We start from the raw sequence: 20,047 nt of genomic DNA on the forward strand, positions 1-20,047 counted from the left end.
CACACACACCCACAGAAGCCAGCCTTAGCTAATTTTTAAAAAAGTGTGTTTTTTTATTTGCATGGATCATTTTTTTCACTATAATTTACACAATAATACGTTTGATCTTATTGTCTTCAGGGAAAATATCCGTCACATACTTTTTTAGTTTAATTAAACAAACAACCCTAACCCTTGACTTAATCAAGGGAATCATTTTCTTTGCCAACAAATCAGTCATCAGAAGACAATGCAGTATTTTTCACGTCACTGGTTCTATACAAATGTGCTCGGTTATACAGTCCGTCTCATGACTCTATTTAGCGCTGAGTTGTGTTGTAAAAAGGTCAGTGAAGTGATTTGTTGTTCCTGCCTGTCCGTTATGTCATGTAACACTTCATTTGCTCACATTCTGTTGAATCTATTTTGTTCATGGCATGATTCTGAACAATGGACATACATGGATATCACAGTTGCATAATGTCTAAACTTAGCGATCATCTGAGGGTGGCATATTGACTCTGTTTTTGTTAGGTGTGACATGATACAGTGCCTAAAACTTGATTGTTTGTGTTAGAGCAGCTAAACAGCTACTATATATATGTGCAGTACTGTCGCTTTCCCTCATGTTGTTTTAACAAGGGGGGTAAGCCAGTAACAGAGAAATGGGAGACTAACAGGGAGTGCTCAGAGTGAGAGCTCATGTTTTTCTGCATGCTGCCGCCCATGGACATGTTATACCACTAAAATCAGGTAAAGCCTTGGAAACAATAATCCACGTAGCTTTACATGATTTATTTTAGGCCCTATGAACTTATAGTAATCATCGAAAAAGTTTACCAAAAAAGTAGCTATCCAAATGATTTTCTAAGCTTAACATAAAGACAGGAAAATGGGAAGAAACACGTAGCATGAATCCATCTCACAGTAACAAAATCTGACAGGAGCTCTGAAGCTCATTATGTAACACAGTAAAGAGCGTACGTTTAATCCATACAAAGACCTGACTGTAAAAATGTCATTCTAAGCAAAATACTGAGCAGCTAGCAAGACAACATTTAGAACCTTTAGAAACTCCATGAAGTTATTTTTCTTACCAAAGACACAGAACTCCTCCCTAAAAAAAGAGTAGTTCACCTATTTTTAAAACGTATTTGTATTTGTTTGATTCTGGTTTAAAAAAAAAACAACTAAGCTAAATATGTCGAGGATTGTTGTTGACCTTACATTAAATGCTCAACAGAATAGCAAGCTGTGTGTCTCTTGTTTTTAATGTTGACTTACAGGATTTAAATAATACTGTATATATTTATGTTGGCTTCAAAGTCATCAAATAAATGTATATTTCCCATTCTAAAAATGAAATTACTCCTTATAAGCAACAAGTCAAGGACAAACAGAACAATTATGAACGATAATGATCGCAGACAGAGGGCATTGAGTTCAGATTTTGTGTATTAATAAAGTGATACTGACTACACAATAAAACACACAACCTCCATCAGGTTCATCACATGGCTGAATCATGTGATGTCAAAGGAAAGGAGAGGAAGGGTAGCACAAACAAACAGGGTGGTTCTTCTGTGTGAGGGGCCACCACAGCAAAAACAACCAGACACCTTTCATCCCAGAACACACACGCTTGTGTAACACCCCAAATCACACATACCAAATGTGCGTAAAGTCTTTCTTCTAATGTGGCCAGATTAACCACCTTCGTGGTTCATCCCTGGTTCACTTTGTTCTGTTTGTTGAGCTTGAGGGTGTGGACGCTCAGCTGCTGCTATAGTGTGAACTTTGTGGTCTCTCTAAGCCAATCCTGATCCTTGTTTGCTCCGGGACACCTTTCATGAATCATGAGCAGATGTCCCACTGATACATAACAGCTTATATCGTAATGCTTTATCATGCCAGGCAAAAAGTTGGAGTTTAACCCTTTTCTTCTTCTTTTTCTGGAAGTTTTCATTTACTTTGAACATCCTTAAACACACGCATTGTCAGTTACTTGGGATCGTCTTTAATTGTCTTTGAACATTTGACACCAGATGAGGTCTGTCTAATGTGTCATAAATTCAGCCTGGCTTCTTTTAGATGACTTTTGAATTAATGGCTGAGTCGGTCCTGTGGGTCGGCTCTGGTGTAACAAACTCTTTCTCTGGTTGTGTCACAGCAGAGGCCTGGGAATGATGAATGACGGTTCAGATGACAGCTTGCCCTGGTTTACAGGCCTATCTCTCTCCCTCCCTCTCTCTCTCTCCCTCTCTGCCCTGTAGCTCCTGTATTTTAATGCTCCCCAGATGGGATTGACGTTGCCATGACAGGCCGTGACGCAGGCGGGGTGTCGAGTATCAGGGCCACTGACAGGTTACCATCAATCACTCGACTTACCAGGCAGCCACTTAAGTAACAAAGGCTGTAACACACCTCTCTCTTTCCATTTTTTTTGTTGTTAGAGCTGTTGTTAGGCTTTATGATGCTCAGGAATGTTGGCTCTGGTTTGGTCTTTAGACTAGAGAACATAATCAGGAGGTGTGTGTGTGTGTGTGTGTGTGTGTGTGTGTGTGTGTGTGTGTGTGTGTGTGTGTGTGTGTGTGTGTGTGTGTGTGTGTGTGTGCCTGTATGGATGCCTATGTGCAGGTTAGAATGAAGTTCTGCGTGTGACTGCAGGTTCCAAATTTCATTTATTTTAACAAATCGTAATCAGCCACACCCGTTCACAAGTGTGCAGGCGCATCTTCTTCCTCGGTCTGTTTTTCCTCCGCCCTGCACCTACTGTACGTGATGTGCGTATAACGATCCCCTTTTTAAAACACAAATCTTAACACCACTACTCGTCATGATTCATAATAAAATATTTCCTCCTCTCTAGAAGAAACATCTTTTTGGCAGTCTCACTCATTACTTGTGTGATGTACTGATGATTCCATATTGTGATGTATTTTTTATGTATAAAATATATATTTCTGTTCTTCGTCAAAACCTACTTACAAATGTACCGTAATGAAAGCATAAGAAGAGTGCATTATGTCTGTTTTATATTTGGTAATTCAGTCAATTATTTTGTCTAAAATTGATAAATCCTTAGCTGGTAAATAGTCAGAAAAGAGTTATTTAATGACCATTAGGGGTTTCCATAGTCCGAGACTTTTCCTGAAAAAAACAAGGCTTCAGTCAAAGATATTTGTTTTGCCATCAAAAAAGACTCAGAAAAGAAAGTAAACGTTTACATTTTAGAGGCTGGACCATTGTGTTTTTCTGTTATTTTTCATTAGATATTACTCATTCAATTACTCATTATCAAATATCAACACAAGGTTGAATTCTTCTCAAAGCGTCAGTACTGCAGTTGTTTTACCATCTCAAAAAGATTCATTGGTCTTTGTCCACACTTGCCGACTCTTGTCATTCCCCCACAGCCCAGTAGAGGGACCCTGATCATAGAGCGTCACTAATACACAGAAACTACACACATCAGACATCACTTACCAACAAGTTTATCAGCTATATTATTAACGCAACAACCTCCCACTCAACAGGATTATTTCAGAAAAGCCTCATTCTTCTTCTCTGGTTATTTATATCACATGTGGCTGCGCCTGAGAAAGTGAGGAGGGGGGGAGAGATGAGGTGGGTGTGTGCGACTGGCTGGCATGAGAAGACACAAAGACAATAGAGTTGCATTTGAAAATCCCGTGTCAGTGCTACTGTGGGGGCTTCCTGTCTGGACAGCGTGCACACTGAGCCTGAGCACTGACCTCTGACCTCTGGAAAACACAAAATGGCTCAGTTGACATATTTAGTACACATTTTGTAACGTATTTGCTTAAGGACTAAACACAATGGAAGCCGTTTCGTTTCACACTCTCTGTCACTTTTCCACGCATTAAAAAAAGATATAAACAATTGCTCCTGCGTCGTTTTTTTCAGTATGGATCTAACATGTAATCTAGTATCTGCAGAGCAAGCTAAGATATCATTCTATTGTATTTCTCCTTTTAAGTAAAAGGTAAATAGTTCAGTATCATTTGTAAGTCAGGACTCAGTGTTCACTCCCCTGAGAAAGAGGAAAGAGAAATGAAAGTGAAGAAGCAGTGAGAGAAAGACGTGGGAGATATTTTTGACCTGAGATCTATTTTTAGCTCGGCATCGGCTTCAAATAGAAACTTGCTCATACATATTCATGAACGGAGGGAAGAATCTGCTGCTCTGAGATGCAGAGGGAGAAGAGAGCGGAGGGAGGACAGGCTCTGTATTCTACCTGAAACTCTATTTTTAGCATCAGTGCTGCCTCTTTCGGTATATTCCCCCTGCCAGGGGAAAGCTAAATTTAGCCACATAGAGGCAGAAGCGTGATGCAGAAACAAAAATAGAAACAAGTCTGTGGTTAGGGATTTCAGGACAACAACCGGGGGTGCAGCATCATTAAGAGGACAGAACATGAAAGATTTGGAGGAATATGAAACATCATGTGTGAAGCTGCAAGATACAGGCGTTAGTAGCTGAACAGACATGATGTGTGCATGCAATGATCAAAACCCCATGCTAGGTTTGTTAGACGGCACATTGCATCACCGTTAAAGGCATTATTTATACGCCTAACACAGCTTTAATCCATTGTTTTACGATGTAGATAATGATGAACAAGCTGTACAATCTTTGATATGTGATTGAACTTCCCTCTTTCTTAGCCCTTTTTTGCCCCTCAGTCTGCTGTCTTTCCCGCTTTCCCTCTGACTCCTCTCAATGTCTATGTATAGCGCAGTCGGTGTCTGAAGCAGTCACATGAATGGAAGGATGGGGGTTTCTGTTCGGCTGCTGCTGTTATGTAATAGTCAGTAACACACCAACATCTTGTCCTCACGCTGCATCCTAGGAGTTTTGAGGGGAGGGAGGGGGTTGAAGGAAGGAGTAGAAACAGGGATGAATGGGATGTTTGCATGCTGCAGTTGTTGCATACGTATTATAAGAGAATAAAGCAAATGCAATTAAAGCAATTCAGTATGTTTAACTAAATTATATTAGGGACATGCACCAAATTAATTATTAGAAGATGGGATGGATTTCAAACATGAAGGGTTCCCAATCAGTCAAGTTGACTTTGGTTCCTCTAGCCATCCCACCATGAGGTTGTGATTTTGAAATGGATCACTACACAACTATTGGATGGCTTGGCCAAAGATTTGGTTAAAACATTCATGCCCCCCTTCTGGACAAACTTATATCAAAAATGTCATATAGTATCCTCATCATTCTTATTATTGTAATAATGTATCTAGAAAGGCAATTTTTTTTTTTTGCTTTGTTTTTTTGTTTTGTTTGTCACTTTGTCTGGTGTGAAAAATGAAATCTTTTTGTTTTCCTCATGTTACCTTCAGGAGGTCATTTTGGTTGTCAGTTGGGAATCATGCAGGCTACATCTATATGTGAAGTGTATCCAAAGTTCTGTCATAATCTTGTGTCTGTTTTTAGGTATCATTCATGGTCCCAGATGTTGAACCACAATGACTTTGATGAGTACTCTACTATTCCTCTAGCGCCAGCATGAGGTTGATATTTGTGGTTTTATTGGATGGATTGCCATGAAATGTGTTATACACATTCACACTTCCCTACCAACAGGATGAACATTGTAATGTATATTGTGGATATCTTTATTTGTCATACCTAATAATCTTTGATGTGGATTGTTATAATGGTTTGAATGATTTCGGCCTTAGATGAAACCTTAATGATATTCAGTACTCTGTCAAGCCTCTAATGATGTTCTCCAGTTTTGTTTTACATTCCACACAGGTATCAATCAAAGCTTCAGTCTTTGTTTGTCTTTGGCTTCAGAGATATTTCTTGATATATTGTAAATTCTTCATTTATTTGAAAAATATCAGATGTGAATCTGAGCATCTCACCACCGTCCGAAATCCTCCACGTCCAGCAGACAGTTATTTTGATAAATCCTGTGTTCCAGCTCCGGAGTTCCTCAGACTGCTCGCTGTCAGAGTCTCTCCAGGTTCGCGTGTCAGCAGAGGGGCTGTGGGAAAATAGAGATGTGGATCAAGGCAGAAACGTGCCCAGACTGCGAAAAGACAGCCTGCCGGCTGTTATTTGCTGTTTTTCTATTCATAGTCGGATCATGTTTGATCAGGAGGAACTCCTCCTCACCTGCACGCTCGGCTATTTATAGACTCACACTCACATGACCCCACGTCATTACTCTGATGCTAATTTTATATCCACTGTTCACTCACACTCTTTCACCACACAGCCTCTGCACACACACACACACACACACACACACACACACACACACACACACACACACACACACACACACACACACACACACACACACACACAGTGGTTCCTCACCTGCATGACATTAGCCTTCACACCTTTAATGAAGTGCTCAACACATAGTCCTGTTTTTTACTCCCAGGGAAGCGTATGCAGTCATGGCTTGCTGGAAGTGGTGGAACCTGTGAGGGTGTCCATTTTTGATTCGATTAATAGCTTTAGAGGCTGTTATAATGATTTATGTCTGATAATGTGAATAGCTAACTGGGTTATAATAATTCTAGTAGCAGAATGATCAACATGCAGATATCACAATCAGAAGCAATTCACAATCTGTAGCTACACACCCACTCATTTTGCTAGTGCAGTACTGATTTAAGTCCACCTAATGAAATAGTGTATATCAGTATATTCTCACTGTCAACATAATTCATTTGTCATTTTTAGCTCTTAGTGAGGCCATTACTGAGTTTAAATGGCTTCACTTCACACACTTCTAAATTACACAATTTCCTGTAAAAGGGTTCAAAACAGCTGAATGTTGTTGCTCAGTGATGGAGTATTGTTTTGTATATCATCGATCAATCAATCTGTATTTGTATAGCGACAATTCATAACAAATGTTATCCTAACACACTTTATAAAAGAGCAAGTAAAATACCTTTATCTTTGTTTTTTACCCACAAACACCCAACATTAGTCCATCACAAGCACAAAGCAACATTTAGAAAAACTAAGAGGCTTGAATAGAACCAGACTCATGTTGAACAGTCTTCTGCAGATACTGTTGGGCTTGGAAAGTGGGATTGATGGAGATGCAGAAAGAAAGCGACAAACAGCAACAATAACAATGAACAAGATACATTTATAGCTACAATGTCATTAATAATGGTAGAAGTATGTGCAGTATCAGCAGTAACAGCTAAGTATGATAATACACTGATCTGTCTAATATGACCATGTATTGTGCTATTTCATTGTTAATCAAGCAGCCCCAGAGTAGCTACTTGGATTTTTGTCTACAATTTCATGAGTTCATAAAGTACGTCACTAGAAGGTATGACCACAAGTCTATAAAGCCTCCATTTTCTTTTTGCTATAAGCTTCTTTTTTTTCCTTAAAGGACACCATAGTGGCAGCTTACCATACTCTAAGGTATGGTACAGTACGATACACTTTATTGTCCCTTTAGGGAGATTTGTCTTGGACTCCAACGCTGCACACATATAGCTGCCTCCACAGTAGAATCAATAAATAAGAAAATAGAAGCAAACAACTGTCCACATGTAAACAGAGACGCTAGTACTCATGAAAACCAAGACTAAAATACATTTACCGGTTGTGAATATGTGAAAAAATAAACAAGTGTTTTTGTAACGAAAAGGAGCTGAAACATATTACAGGAAAAGATGCCCTCTTATGTAGGCATGCGCTCTGTCTGAGGTATATTGAAGCTAGTCGTGTCTTTATCAGAGTTTTATTGATTAACAGGAAAAGAGTTACTTGAAAACTTTCTGGATGGATTTGATGCTTCCTTCTTTTTTTTGTTGTTGTGTTTTTTTTTTTCAAGTGTTTCTTGAGCCAACCTTTCTAAAGGATCTTTCTCTCCCTCTCCCTCTCTTCTCAGTTTTGATGTGGAGAATGGATTGTCAGTGGGACGAAGCCCTCTGGACCCTCAGGCTAGCCCTGGCTCTGGTATGGTCATACAGGCCAACTTTCCTCACAGCCAGCGGCGGGAATCCTTCCTGTACCGCTCTGACTCTGAGTTTGACCTTTCACCCAAAGGTCCCTCCAGAAACTCCTCCGGGGCCAGTGACCTGTGAGTTCATTTCTAACTGATGCTTTTGTATGACACATTGTTGTGAATGGGTGACAAGAGCCATGTTTTTCTTCTTTTCTTTTTGTTTCATTTGAAAGGAATTAGTTATATCCAAAATGTGTTTTCCTTCATTTATTTAAGATCATCTCCACCCAACCTTTACGCCCCATAGAAAACTCCCTCATCTCTCAATAGTTCCTGCTTCACCCATTCTTTATCTAGTTTGTGTTTTTATATTTACTAGTAGTGATCTGTAGATATTTGATACTAAAGATAAAGAACATACACTAAAAAAGTCCTACCCAAGGTTACACTCTGCAGACTCTGCTGTCTGCGTGTCCATAACCACAGTCAAATCAGCACAACCAGCTGTTTTTCCATCACAAATGCTTGCATGTGAAATCTGCTTCTCTTTGATTTTTAAGTAATTGGGTAAAGGGACTTTCTTTTTTTTTAAACTATTATTCTTTGAACCTTCTGTCTGTGTCCAAAATGCCCCGTAAAAGTCCCCTCCACAGTTCAGACTGTCTACAGAGCTTTCAGTTTGCAAAGTCAGCAGCTGCAGGTCTCTCAATCCACTCTCGCCTATCTGTTTTTAAAGGGAAGAAAGCTTGAAGCACTGGGAGGTCAACTGGTTGTCATCTCGGTGAGGAGAACATGATAAAATAAATTAAATTATTGAAGCCCCACCCCCCTTCCTTTCAATCCCTTTACATAGTTCTAAAGCCACACCCCTTCTCCCTCCTTACAAATTATACTTCACCTGTGACCCTCGCTAGTTCCCCCACCCCTCAATCACCCACATCTATTTTGTTTGTTCTTGCATGTAATGTTAAGACCGCGATAACCAAGTATAACAACACATTTTCTGTTTTTATGTACTTGTGAGTATTTACTAGATCTTACTGAAATGACCCACCCCCTCACCTACCACAACCTTGTAACGTGCAGTGCATGACATATTTGTTTTCTGCCATAGCTACATTTTAACAGAAAGATGGCAAAGCGAGTGATGAATGACGATGACTTATAATAAATGTGATACCTAATAATGTCATCTGGAGGCACAGACAATGTTACATAGACTAAAAAAAGGGACCTCAGTCTAAGCTGCAGTTTGGTTAAACGTATTTTGTCTTAAGAAAGGTTGTTTAGCCTTTTATGTCAATAATACGATGTATTCACATTTAGGACTGTGCAGATTGTTCCTCTGGAAATTGTTTAATGCGTTTTCCTCTTGTGTTTTCTCCTCTGTATTGCAGACACACAGAAGACATGATAGTCACTCCATTTGCACAGGTAAGTCCACTGAAATAAATGTCCTTTTTGGCCAGGTGGTCATATAAAAAGGAAAACGTGTTCACTTGTTAGCTTAACACAGCAGGACTTTAAAAAATAAGGCTATAATAAACTCCAGATGGTACGAGACCAGGCTTTACTACCACATCGGAACAGCCCCTTGAGTGTCATGTTGGCCCTGCGACAGGACGAGGCTTCCCGCTGGCAGTGCCCATCTCTTGCGTGGGATGTGCGTCACACTTGTGCTCACTTTACACAGGGAAAGAAGCACTGAATCCAATACTGCTGGATCATGCTGTTTAAATTCGTATGCAGTGGCTGATAAGTCTGCTGCACCGGTCAGGCCTGGATACAGGATACTCTGTGGGCTCTCTGTGTGCGGAGTCAGTGTTTGGCCACAGATAAGGTGACAGACATGACATAGAGGGGTGTCAGTGATGCCATCAAAAAACAGACAGAGAGAGACAGGGGAGTGCCTCTGCGTAACTCTTTAGTATTGAGGATGAAGGCCAAAGTGTTTGATTTCAAAGGCTCGTCAGCACTAGATCTAGATCAAGAGAATTTTTAGCGAAGGCATGTACATCACTTTAAGGCTTCAAATGACAAGACATCTGTACCGCCATTAAGTCACAAATGTTATGTACGTCACATTCTATGATCTTGTACATTCAGTCTCTTGTTGCTACCTTACAGGTCCTCGCCAGCCTGAGGACAGTCCGAAGTAACTTTGCCGTCATAACCAACCAGCAAGATCGCACAGCCAGCAAGTATGTTTTTAGAAAATCTCACCACCACACTTGACAGTTCAAATCATGCTGACAATAGAGTGTCATTTTTTTTGTCTTTGATGACTCTGGATGGTCTCTGTCTCTGCAGGACACGATCATCAGGCAGCAACCCACCATCCATGTGCAAGACCAGCCTGGCAGGTTGGTTCTGGTATTAGAAAGGGTTTTTTTTTTTTACTAATCAATATCCCAATAGTGTCACTGACCTTGTTCAGACAGAGAGGAAGCAAGGACCTTATCATGATTGAAAACTGTGAATTGTATAATCCAGGTTGCTGGAAACACGTCATAGCAGTGAATTAGGAAATGACGTCAATCAGAAATAAATGAAGTCCATTAGTGGAGGAGGTGTACACTTCATTCATACTGAGTCAAGTATCCGTCCCTCAAAATTGGAATGTTTTTATGTACAACAATGTGTAATTAAAATGGCCTGCTGGTATTATAATAATATGACAAATGCAATCATTTGTAGGCACTGTTGTAGCTGCTCAGGTTAGAGCTAATTATCTACATTACATACTCCTGTGCAGTAACAGTGCCAATTTATTCTATTACCATATTTTTAGTTATGCTTTGTCTGACATATTTTAATATATTACATTAAAGTCCCTACAGCTTTAAAACAATGAGTGACATTGCGTCAGTATTATATGTAGTTAAGTAGAACTATGAAGTTATATTGCACCACTGATGACGTTTGTTTGTAACTAGTTGATGTCAGACAACATGAGAAGAGGGTTGACGGACCATTTTGATTCTAATAAGGAGTTTTAGGGGCCACATTGAAGAAGAAAACTTAGATTTGTTTACTTGTATTATCGTGCCTCTAATGTCGTATTCTGTTATGACTTCTTTCTTGAAATCTACATTTTTTTTCCCGTCTTCAATATTTCTAAAATGCTTAATTGTATGTAATTTGGTTAGCGAGTGAATGCTTTTTACGAGTTGAATCAATCCCGTAATGCCTTGCTGTGTTCGTCTGGTACAGAGGAGCCGCACCAGCAGCTGGCCATAGAGACTCTGGATGAGCTGGACTGGTGTCTGGAACAACTGGAGACTCTGAAAACTCGACACTCTGTCAGCGAGATGGCTTCCAACAAGGTACTTAGACATCATACACTGCTCTAACATATAATCGTCAGCCTAATTTACTGAACATACACACCAGGTACACACCTCACACTGCCACACTGTTTAGGTTAACATTTAATGCAGCAGGGTTCAGGGTAAGGTTGCAGTGCGGCCCCTGAATTGCCTCCCTGAGGGATCTTAAGTAGTCATGTGCTCCTTGTTGCCATTTTTCAAGGTAGTGAGACATAAGTTGACCCTGAAGTCATCCAGATTGGATGTTGAGGAATACATTTCCAAATAAAAGTATCATGAGCATACTTTAATGCTTATCACATTGAAGTAGTTAAACCTGTTATGACAGATGCTACATGACTATTCATCAGTTTCATCACTTTGCCTGAGGATTTGACGTGGTGTGCTCTAAGTGCAGTTAGCTTTCACTGATCTCTTAACAAATATGCTCTAGAATACAGAGAATCCATCACTGAAATATGAATAGGAGCTTCCCTCCATCAGCCAATTGAAGAGGGGCTTATTCCATGAATGAGCAGGATGGTTTCATGCGTGCAAACAGAGACTAGACACAGAATCTCCCATCCCCCCGCTCATGTGTAGAAAAATGTGAATGAGGTAGTGGGAGCTGAAGATGAAACGGTATCCCCCCTCTTCTACTCTTTCTCCCTGTACCCTTCTCCTCTCCTCCTCTCCTCCTCTCCTCCTCTCCTCCTCTCCTCCTCTCCTTAGACTTGAGCCTTTCGCTCATGTGATTCCATGATTACCCCGCCCACACACAACATACACATGCTCTTCATAGTATCAGGCACACACATACACACGGCACATGTACACACTTTATCCCGTCAAATCTATGTACATTGTACTTCCTCTAATACAATGCCTGCTTGGATACATTTGCCGCTACACACCCTCACGTGGCGGAGGTTTCGTGGGAGGCAGACCACCCCCCTGTTCCTGCAGATCAGTCAATGAGCAGCTTCAGTCAGTGGGGGGGGAGAATTATTCATGCTGGCACCCGGGAACAAAGGCAGGCACATGGGAGGCCGAAGCGAGCACTGTTTCTGCATGGCGGACAAACTTATCGAATAGTTTGGTTCAAGGAACATCATTAATGACCCCTGAAAAGTGTCTCTGAGGTAGAGTGAGAAACATCACAATTCAAGCATTGAGGATTGTGCGGCTCAGTTTAAGAAATGTAACCCCACTAGGAATGTTTAAAATAGACGTTTACAGTCGACAACACTGATGTGATCGGAAATAATGGAAAACTGTTACATCAAATCAATGATTGTATTAACACAAAAGTTCCATAATTGTCTTATTATAAAATGTAATATCAGCTTTATATCATGGTTCAACTGTGTCCAACAAATATACCGTTGGGTCAGGATAAATGCAGCACATTTTGGGTGTGTAAATTATTTCATTCAAATTGAGCTTATTTCCACACAAAATGATCTTAAATAGGCTGTTGCAGCCTTATTTAGGTATAATTCTGTGGGGAAATGTTTTCTTATCGTGTGTTTATGATAACGGTCGATGTGCCATCATCTTTGTGGTACGTTGTGTTCTTTTTTTATTTTTGGCTGCATGAATGAAATCCCCCTTCTCTATCCATTAAAGCTTTTCCTTCATATCTTCTTCAAACTTGGTGCACATGGTCTGTCTCACAACCTCCGCCTCCTAACACGCTCAGCTCCGCCTACTTTGTTCATCTCCCAACCAATGAGGTCCCTCTGCTCTCCAAACCGCTGCTGCAGCAGGCACCTGATTGGCTGCTATTTTTAGGCTTTTTTGGAGGGAGGCGTGGATTAGAGTACCTCGTTCTCCCTGTGTTTACACACACGTACGAGTGCAGGCAGTAACTGAGTGAATGAGGGAGAGTCAGATGGAGCGATGCAGTCTGACTCCTCTGCCTCGCATCCTCGCATCCCACAGCATTTCCACATCTGAGCTCCTCTCTCCTCTTCTCCCCTGGACCCTTTAGCAGTTCTTTCATCCATCTGTGCAGCTCTTACCGATCAGAGCACTAACCAGTGGACTGTCTGCTTGCAGTGGATTTTGCACAGGAAAGCAGTATAGGAGCACAAAGTGTCCCTGCTGTCTGGTTCTCTTGCGAGAGTCAGAGGACATCAAGAAAGCTTAGCTCTTTTTTTTCCGCAATTTTTTTTTTCTGCCCTCATGCTTGACTTTGCGCTGAAATGCCAGAAGTGAATAATTTCATCACTATGTCGTGGAAGTCCATTCAGGTAAGCAGAGCTGAGGGATGAGCTGGATGGGAGGGGATTAGACAGCTGGACTCACATGTTGCTTGTTTGTGAATGAGTGTGAGCGAGTGGGTAACTGGTGGTTGATATGAGACTTCTCTCATTTTCTGGATGTATTTAGTTAGATCTTTGTTTTGATAAACATGAAACACACACAAAGTTTGCAGCATGTGTTTGGCTGCAGGCTGCTGTGTGTAAAATCAGCCATGATTTCCCTGCGTCCAATCAAAAGCGTGGACACTGTGTGTAGCATGAGACATGTGAATGCTGTTGGTGGAGCGAATCTGACTTTTTTTTTTTTGACGGACACTGTCAAGTGTTAAGTTGCTTTAATAGCAAGTATTGTGTGTGTGATCAAACTTATGGATACCTGTGTTTTTGTGTGTTCCTCAGTTCAAAAGGATGCTGAACCGAGAGCTCACCCAGCTGTCAGAAACCAGCCGATCAGGGAACCAGGTGTCTGAGTTCATCTCCAGCACCTTCCTAGGTAAAATACCTACACTTTGTACAAAGCTTAAAAAAAAAGACAATGTGCAGTGTTAATACTTTTTCTCACTACATCTGACAGAAAAGCAACACGACATGGACATCATGTCCCCCCCAACAAAGGAGAAGGACAAGAAGAAGCGGCCCATGTCCCAGATCAGTGGTGTGAAGAAGGCCACCCACAGCCCCAGCCTCGCTCCCTCCACCATCCCTCGCTTTGGGGTCAACGCCAGCCAGGAGGGTCTCCTAGCAAGGGTACTAAGACTAGCCAAATTCATGCAGATCAGTTTTGAATTGTTTTTTTATATATTCTGTATGCTTTGCTAACATATCTCTTTTTCTTTAACGTTTGATGGCAGGAGTTAGAAGACGTTAACAGATGGGGTATTGACATCTTTAAGGTCGCTGAGTATTCTGGAAATCGCCCATTGACAGTCACCATGTACACTATCTTCCAGGTCATAAAGTACTCTGCTTTTACTGTATAAACTCAAATATGAGGTTTAGGCCAATGACTGAAGCAGTCAGCGAAAGAATGATGCGATCAACTAACACACAATTGTTGAACCCCACCTGACTCATATGTTTTTTGTTTGTAGGAACGTGATTTGCTCAAGTCCTTTAAGATCCCCATCGACACTTTCATTACATTCACCATGACACTGGAGGATCATTATCGTGCTGATGTAGCCTATCACAACAACATCCATGCTGCAGACGTTGTCCAGTCCACACATGTCTTACTCTCCACCCCTGCTCTGGAGGTAAAAAGTCCCTCTATTTAATTCTGATTAATCGTCAGACCAGTTAAAAAAGTTTTCCTTTAAATCCAAGCATTGTATCTGATCATGTCCTGTCATGTTCACTGTCCCTGCTCTTTGTGTCATTCAAGGCTGTATTTACTGATCTGGAGATCCTTGCCGCTCTGTTTGCAAGTGCCATCCATGATGTGGATCATCCTGGAGTTTCCAATCAGTTTCTCATCAACACCAGTGAGTTTGCATAGCTCCACAGGGATTAAGTGAGCGTGTGTGGGTGCAGACTGTGTTTCACTATGCCGATGTGAGGCCTGTATGCACATGTCTGTGTTTCTGGTGGTTTGCAGAGCTGACTGTAAAGTTTTATCTTGTCTGCCTTTAGACTCAGAGCTGGCCTTGATGTACAACGACTCGTCGGTGCTGGAGAATCACCACCTGGCTGTCGGCTTTAAGCTCCTGCAGGAAGACAACTGTGATATCTTTGAAAACCTCAGCAAAAAGCAGAGACAGTCACTAAGAAAAATGGTCATTGATATGGTAAGACAACCCAGTGGAATCCTTAAATTTGTGATCATAAATCGATGTCTGCCTTGAAGATAGAGCAATTTCTAACTGAGGTGGTGCATTCTTCAATCTGCAGGTGTTGGCCACGGATATGTCTAAGCACATGAACCTCCTGGCAGACCTGAAAACCATGGTGGAGACTAAGAAAGTCACCAGTCTAGGAGTCCTGCTGCTAGACAACTATTCAGATCGCATACAGGTGAGAACACTTCCTGTCTTTAGTAAGAGGCATGTTTATCAATTGAATTATTTAAAAAACTTAAATTGTGCATCTACAGCTTTTCAACTTTCCCTAAGTACACAACAATTAATTACCATTACTTTGCTATACAAGTCACTTTAAGGGGGAAACAAAACTATTTAAAAAATGTTAAAAATAATAATCTGTGTTTTTTTCATTGCATGTTAACAAACTCTACTTTTGTCTCCACAGGTCCTTCAGAACATGGTGCACTGTGCAGACCTGAGTAACCCCACAAAGCCTCTTGAGCTGTACCGGGTGTGGACGGACCGCATCATGGTGGAGTTTTTCACCCAGGGAGACAGGGAGAGAGACAAGGGCATGGAGATCAGCCCCATGTGTGACAAACAGAATGCGTCAATAGAGAAAAGCCAGGTACAGAGTAGAAGCTGAAAAAACAACTTAAAACCTTGTGTTTTTATAAAGTGTTAAACTGAAACGTGAAAGTATAAAATGAAATGAGGCAAAATGAGAAATCCCTCCTTAGAAATATAAAACACATTGCCTCTTTGTTTCAGGTGGGTTTCATCGACTACATAGTTCATCCTCTGTGGGAGACCTGGGCCGACCTGGTCCATCCAGATGCTCAGGAGATCTTGGACACACTAGAGGACAACAGGGAGTGGTACCAGAGCATGATCCCACACAGCCCCTCACCAGACCAGTGCCAGGAGGAGGAGGAGGAGGAGGAGGAGGAAAACCTTGTCGGGGAAGCCTCAGCACTCATTGGGGGCGGAGGCTCCACTTCGGCAGACAAGTTTCAGTTTGAGCTGACCTTGGAAGAAGAGGGAGAGTCCGGTACAGACAGTCCCCCTGAGGAAGAGGGCAGGGGGTCTGAACTCTCCAGAACTGATTCTGGCAGCGGATTTGATGCTGCAACTCACCTGCTCCCCACAAAACTCAGCCCTGATTCTGGCAGGACTTTTTCTTTAGACTCTGAGAAAGACATAGCAGAAGACAAAGAACCGGACCAGGAAGGCATCTCTGGGGTTCCTCGCTTCCGACTTGGCACATAGCACCAACCAAAATGTAGGTTCCTTTTGGTCGTTTTTGTTTATTTTCTTTTTTTCTGGGCCTCATCCTCTGTCACTCCCATCTCCCACTCCAACCTGAACACAACCACGTCTGGTTTCCACAGACAGGGTGACAGAAAGCCTCTGTGTTGGGAGTACAGGAATGCAAGTAGGTGTAGGGGTTGTATGAAGTCTGCATTTTAACTCAGCAGTCACTTGCACTGGAGAGAGGGTATCAGACTGTGTCACTGTTCCAGTAGAGGACAGGTAACCAAGTTTCTCAGCGGTCCCTTTTATCTCTTAAACAAACTGTTGATAAAGTTCTACAGAGACAACAAGAAGTTTTAAAAAGAAAACTTCCTTTTACCAGCCGAACCAAGGTCTAAAAACAGTACTGTCTTCCTCTTTTGAAGAAAGTGAGGAAGTGATGAATGGCTGTGAAAACACAAAAACATCTTGTAAGATGTCTTGCCAAACTAGCAATTTACATGGACAATGATGTTTTGTCTGCCTTTCTGATATTTTTTTTTTGTTTATTTTTGTTGGTTCATATATTCTGCTGTCTTTTTTTTAAGCTCCATACAGAGTGAAATAGAGTAAATGAAGATGAGAGCAAAAAGCACAGTTTAAAGCAGCAAAGTAATGGCAGAGAGTAACTATGCATGATTGTATGCAGGACATTTTTGCAAACATGTTGAGTGACTTTAATTATGATTATATACGTAGCACCTCCCATTTCATTGTGTCTGGCAGGCAATTGTTTTGGAAGAACATATAGTTATAATGAAGTGGCTGGCATTGCATATACTTGGAGGATTACAGTTGTTTCAGGCTTACTATTTTACATTTTGTGTTCCAAAAACTACTTCATTATGTCAGCAACAAAACTGAGCCAGCATCAGAAGAGTGCTGTTCAGTCAAGAGAAAGCATCCAAAGCAGTGTGGGCTGTGCACATGGTGCCTCCCAGTGTTGGTAAGTGGTACTGCAGTTCTAGCATTGAAGGCAAACTTTTTGCAAGGTTATTTCATTGGACTATATTTATAATACATTAAACATATTAGTGTATGTGAGTGTAGGACTACCCCAAATATCAGAACTGCTCAAGTTTTGTATCTTTTTGATTTATTAGATTTGTTTTTCTTTCTAGTTTGCCTTCAAGTTTCGCACTTTACTGTTTAGTTCATAGCCAGCCCTCGTTGTGGCTTTTAAGGGCTTAAACTTTGTCAATGGCTCTCAAAAAAAGCACATACATCACGCAATGACTAAAAACGTTACAGCTAAATAGCTTTAAACGATCCTTATAGATTCCACTATAATTACTACAAAAATTCTCTAACACAGCAGCATCACACTTGCAGAGACTGAAAATGGCAGTGTGGTTACATATAGGATGTGAGCATCATTGTAAATGTAAAAAAAAAAAGAAAATCTAGGAGGCTACTAAGCAACAGTTTCCTGTGCCAGATTGTTTTATTTTTTTTTTCTCATTGATCAATATTTCGCTCTTCATAGGGACAAAGTCAATGACAGAACAAGTGCCAAGCAAGCATGACACAACCCGTACTGTAATTTCCATTTTGCCACTGGCTACTTTCCATCAGTGACTGATAAAGTTGGTTGATTGTAGCGCACTGCGTGCCAATCTGACCCATTTTTTTTTTTTTTTTTACTCCTGTTCAAACAGTAACTGAAACTGATATTGTCTTAAAACAGTGATGTGTTTTGTGTGTGTGAGTGTATGAATGACTTTTTTGATGTATTTGCTAAGAAAAACCAAAGCACTTTGAATGGTAATTTTACAGTTCTGCACTTCCAGTACAGTTGAACATGTATAACGTGACTGTTTCACTGTTTTTTCTGTTGGAAAGTTGAATTGCACAGGCTGGACCACTACAACTCCTAAAGGATGGATGATGGAGGGACTGATTTGTTTCTTCTTATTTTTATATATGACTGTACAACACATGTGTACTGTTGAAATGCATGATATGGGCTGCAGGATTCAAAGAAATGTGGAGGGGATATAGAGTACTTTAAAACACTCAGCCTTTGGAGAAACTTCTTTTAACGTATTAAGGAACTGAACTTTTTTTTCCTTTTTTTTGATGCCTTATTTTCAAACTTAATGCTTTTCTGGTCACTGACATGCTGGAGTCGTACATGTGCAATCCTTTCTGTAGCCATAAACATCACCTAACAGACCAACACTCAAGGATGCCTTCAACACTAAGTATTATTTAACAACAGCTCAACCAGCACAAATGTCTGTTTCTCTGCATGTCACTTATTGTTTGATTTTGTGTATTTCCCTCAGAGTACTTTATGTACAGGTTATTTATTATTTCTGTATCGTCTGTCAGAAAAGATGGAACAATAGACTTTTTTTTTGTCTGAGTTTATTTGTAGCTTGATGTGTGAGAAAGTCAAACAGGACAGTTTAAAACTATTACTCAGATATTCCCCTCTCTTTTCATTTTTTAATGTCTTCAAATAACGTTAACCAGAAGCAAAAATACTCACATGCTTTTCGTGGTTTAAAAGTAGTTGATTAACAGATTTCAGTCTGGGTTATCTGAAACATCCCTCCTCTCATGTCTTCCTCTGTTTCCTCTGTCTGGATCACATATTCATGAACGGTCTTGCAGTTTTTGTGCTGCACTGACACTTTGATTCACAGTGATAGATAATAGTCAGCCTCATGTCATCCTAGATCAGTATTTCAGTTCTTCAAGATTTTATGATTATGTGTCATGAACTAAGACTGCAGCTTTGACAATCCAAACTCTGCTGTTTAACTGCGGGTGTGTTTGCCCTCTCTCCAACTAGAACTGTATGCCTTGCCAATAAAAGAGAAACTCTTTACTGTTTGTGTCCTCGTCTTTGCTTTGAAAGGAATCTAAAAGATGAAGCATATTAAAAACAAGAAGAGGGCAATCCAAAATGGAGTCACAAGCAGCCAACCCAATGGGTCTGTCTTAAAAAACTCATACTATAAAGCACATTATTGTTTAATCCCTTATAACTTAAAATCTTCCAAAGACACATTTGTAACGATAAATTTTGAAGCAATGAGTAAACATTTAAGATTTATAGTTGGAACAAGACCCTATGATTTTTAAAGAAACTAATACTTATAAGGTGCTAAGGTTCTTTTAATAGCCTTAACGCCACTTAAAGGTAAAGAAAAAGTTATATTTGGAGTTCAGAAGTGGTAAAACGCAACAAGGACATTTCGTCGGGTAGTCCTTTTAAGTGGAGGGTTAAAGTCATAAGTATTTATGTAAAATGTACAAGTAAAATACTTAATACTTCTATGCCACTGCAATTCAGAGGGGCATCTTGTGCTTTATGCGCCTTCCCCGTAGTTGATGGTACTCCGGACGGAGGGCCCTGGTTCGAGTCCCACCTGTGGCTCCTTTCCAGCATGTCATTCCCCACTCTCTCTCCAC

The 20,047-nt window shown here is 40.7% G+C and overlaps 1 protein-coding gene across 4 annotated transcripts in view; it reads left to right on the forward strand.

Annotated features, from left to right (window-relative positions):
• pde4ca (phosphodiesterase 4C, cAMP-specific a) overlaps positions 1-19,461 on the forward strand; it is a 43,908-nt gene extending 24,447 nt beyond the window's left edge. For 3 of the 4 annotated variants that reach the window (XM_061044363.1, XM_061044366.1, XM_061044365.1), the window contains exons 2-16: positions 7,898-8,089; positions 8,691-8,735; positions 9,352-9,388; positions 10,082-10,155; positions 10,265-10,317; positions 11,168-11,280; positions 13,929-14,022; positions 14,104-14,276; positions 14,381-14,479; positions 14,621-14,785; positions 14,914-15,013; positions 15,162-15,316; positions 15,420-15,542; positions 15,777-15,959; positions 16,103-19,461. In XM_061044363.1, coding sequence (XP_060900346.1) covers positions 7,898-8,089; positions 8,691-8,735; positions 9,352-9,388; positions 10,082-10,155; positions 10,265-10,317; positions 11,168-11,280; positions 13,929-14,022; positions 14,104-14,276; positions 14,381-14,479; positions 14,621-14,785; positions 14,914-15,013; positions 15,162-15,316; positions 15,420-15,542; positions 15,777-15,959; positions 16,103-16,600 — 2,104 coding nt within the window. In that variant the 3' untranslated portion in view covers positions 16,601-19,461. The remainder of the gene's footprint in view (positions 1-7,897; positions 8,090-8,690; positions 8,736-9,351; positions 9,389-10,081; positions 10,156-10,264; positions 10,318-11,167; positions 11,281-13,928; positions 14,023-14,103; positions 14,277-14,380; positions 14,480-14,620; positions 14,786-14,913; positions 15,014-15,161; positions 15,317-15,419; positions 15,543-15,776; positions 15,960-16,102) is intronic. The other variant, XM_061044364.1, reaches the window with a different exon arrangement.
• Positions 19,462-20,047: the final 586 nt, after the last annotated feature.

This window comes from Labrus mixtus, chromosome 8, assembly GCF_963584025.1.
Source record: "Labrus mixtus chromosome 8, fLabMix1.1, whole genome shotgun sequence".
Classification (NCBI taxonomy): Eukaryota; Metazoa; Chordata; class Actinopteri; order Labriformes; family Labridae; genus Labrus; species Labrus mixtus.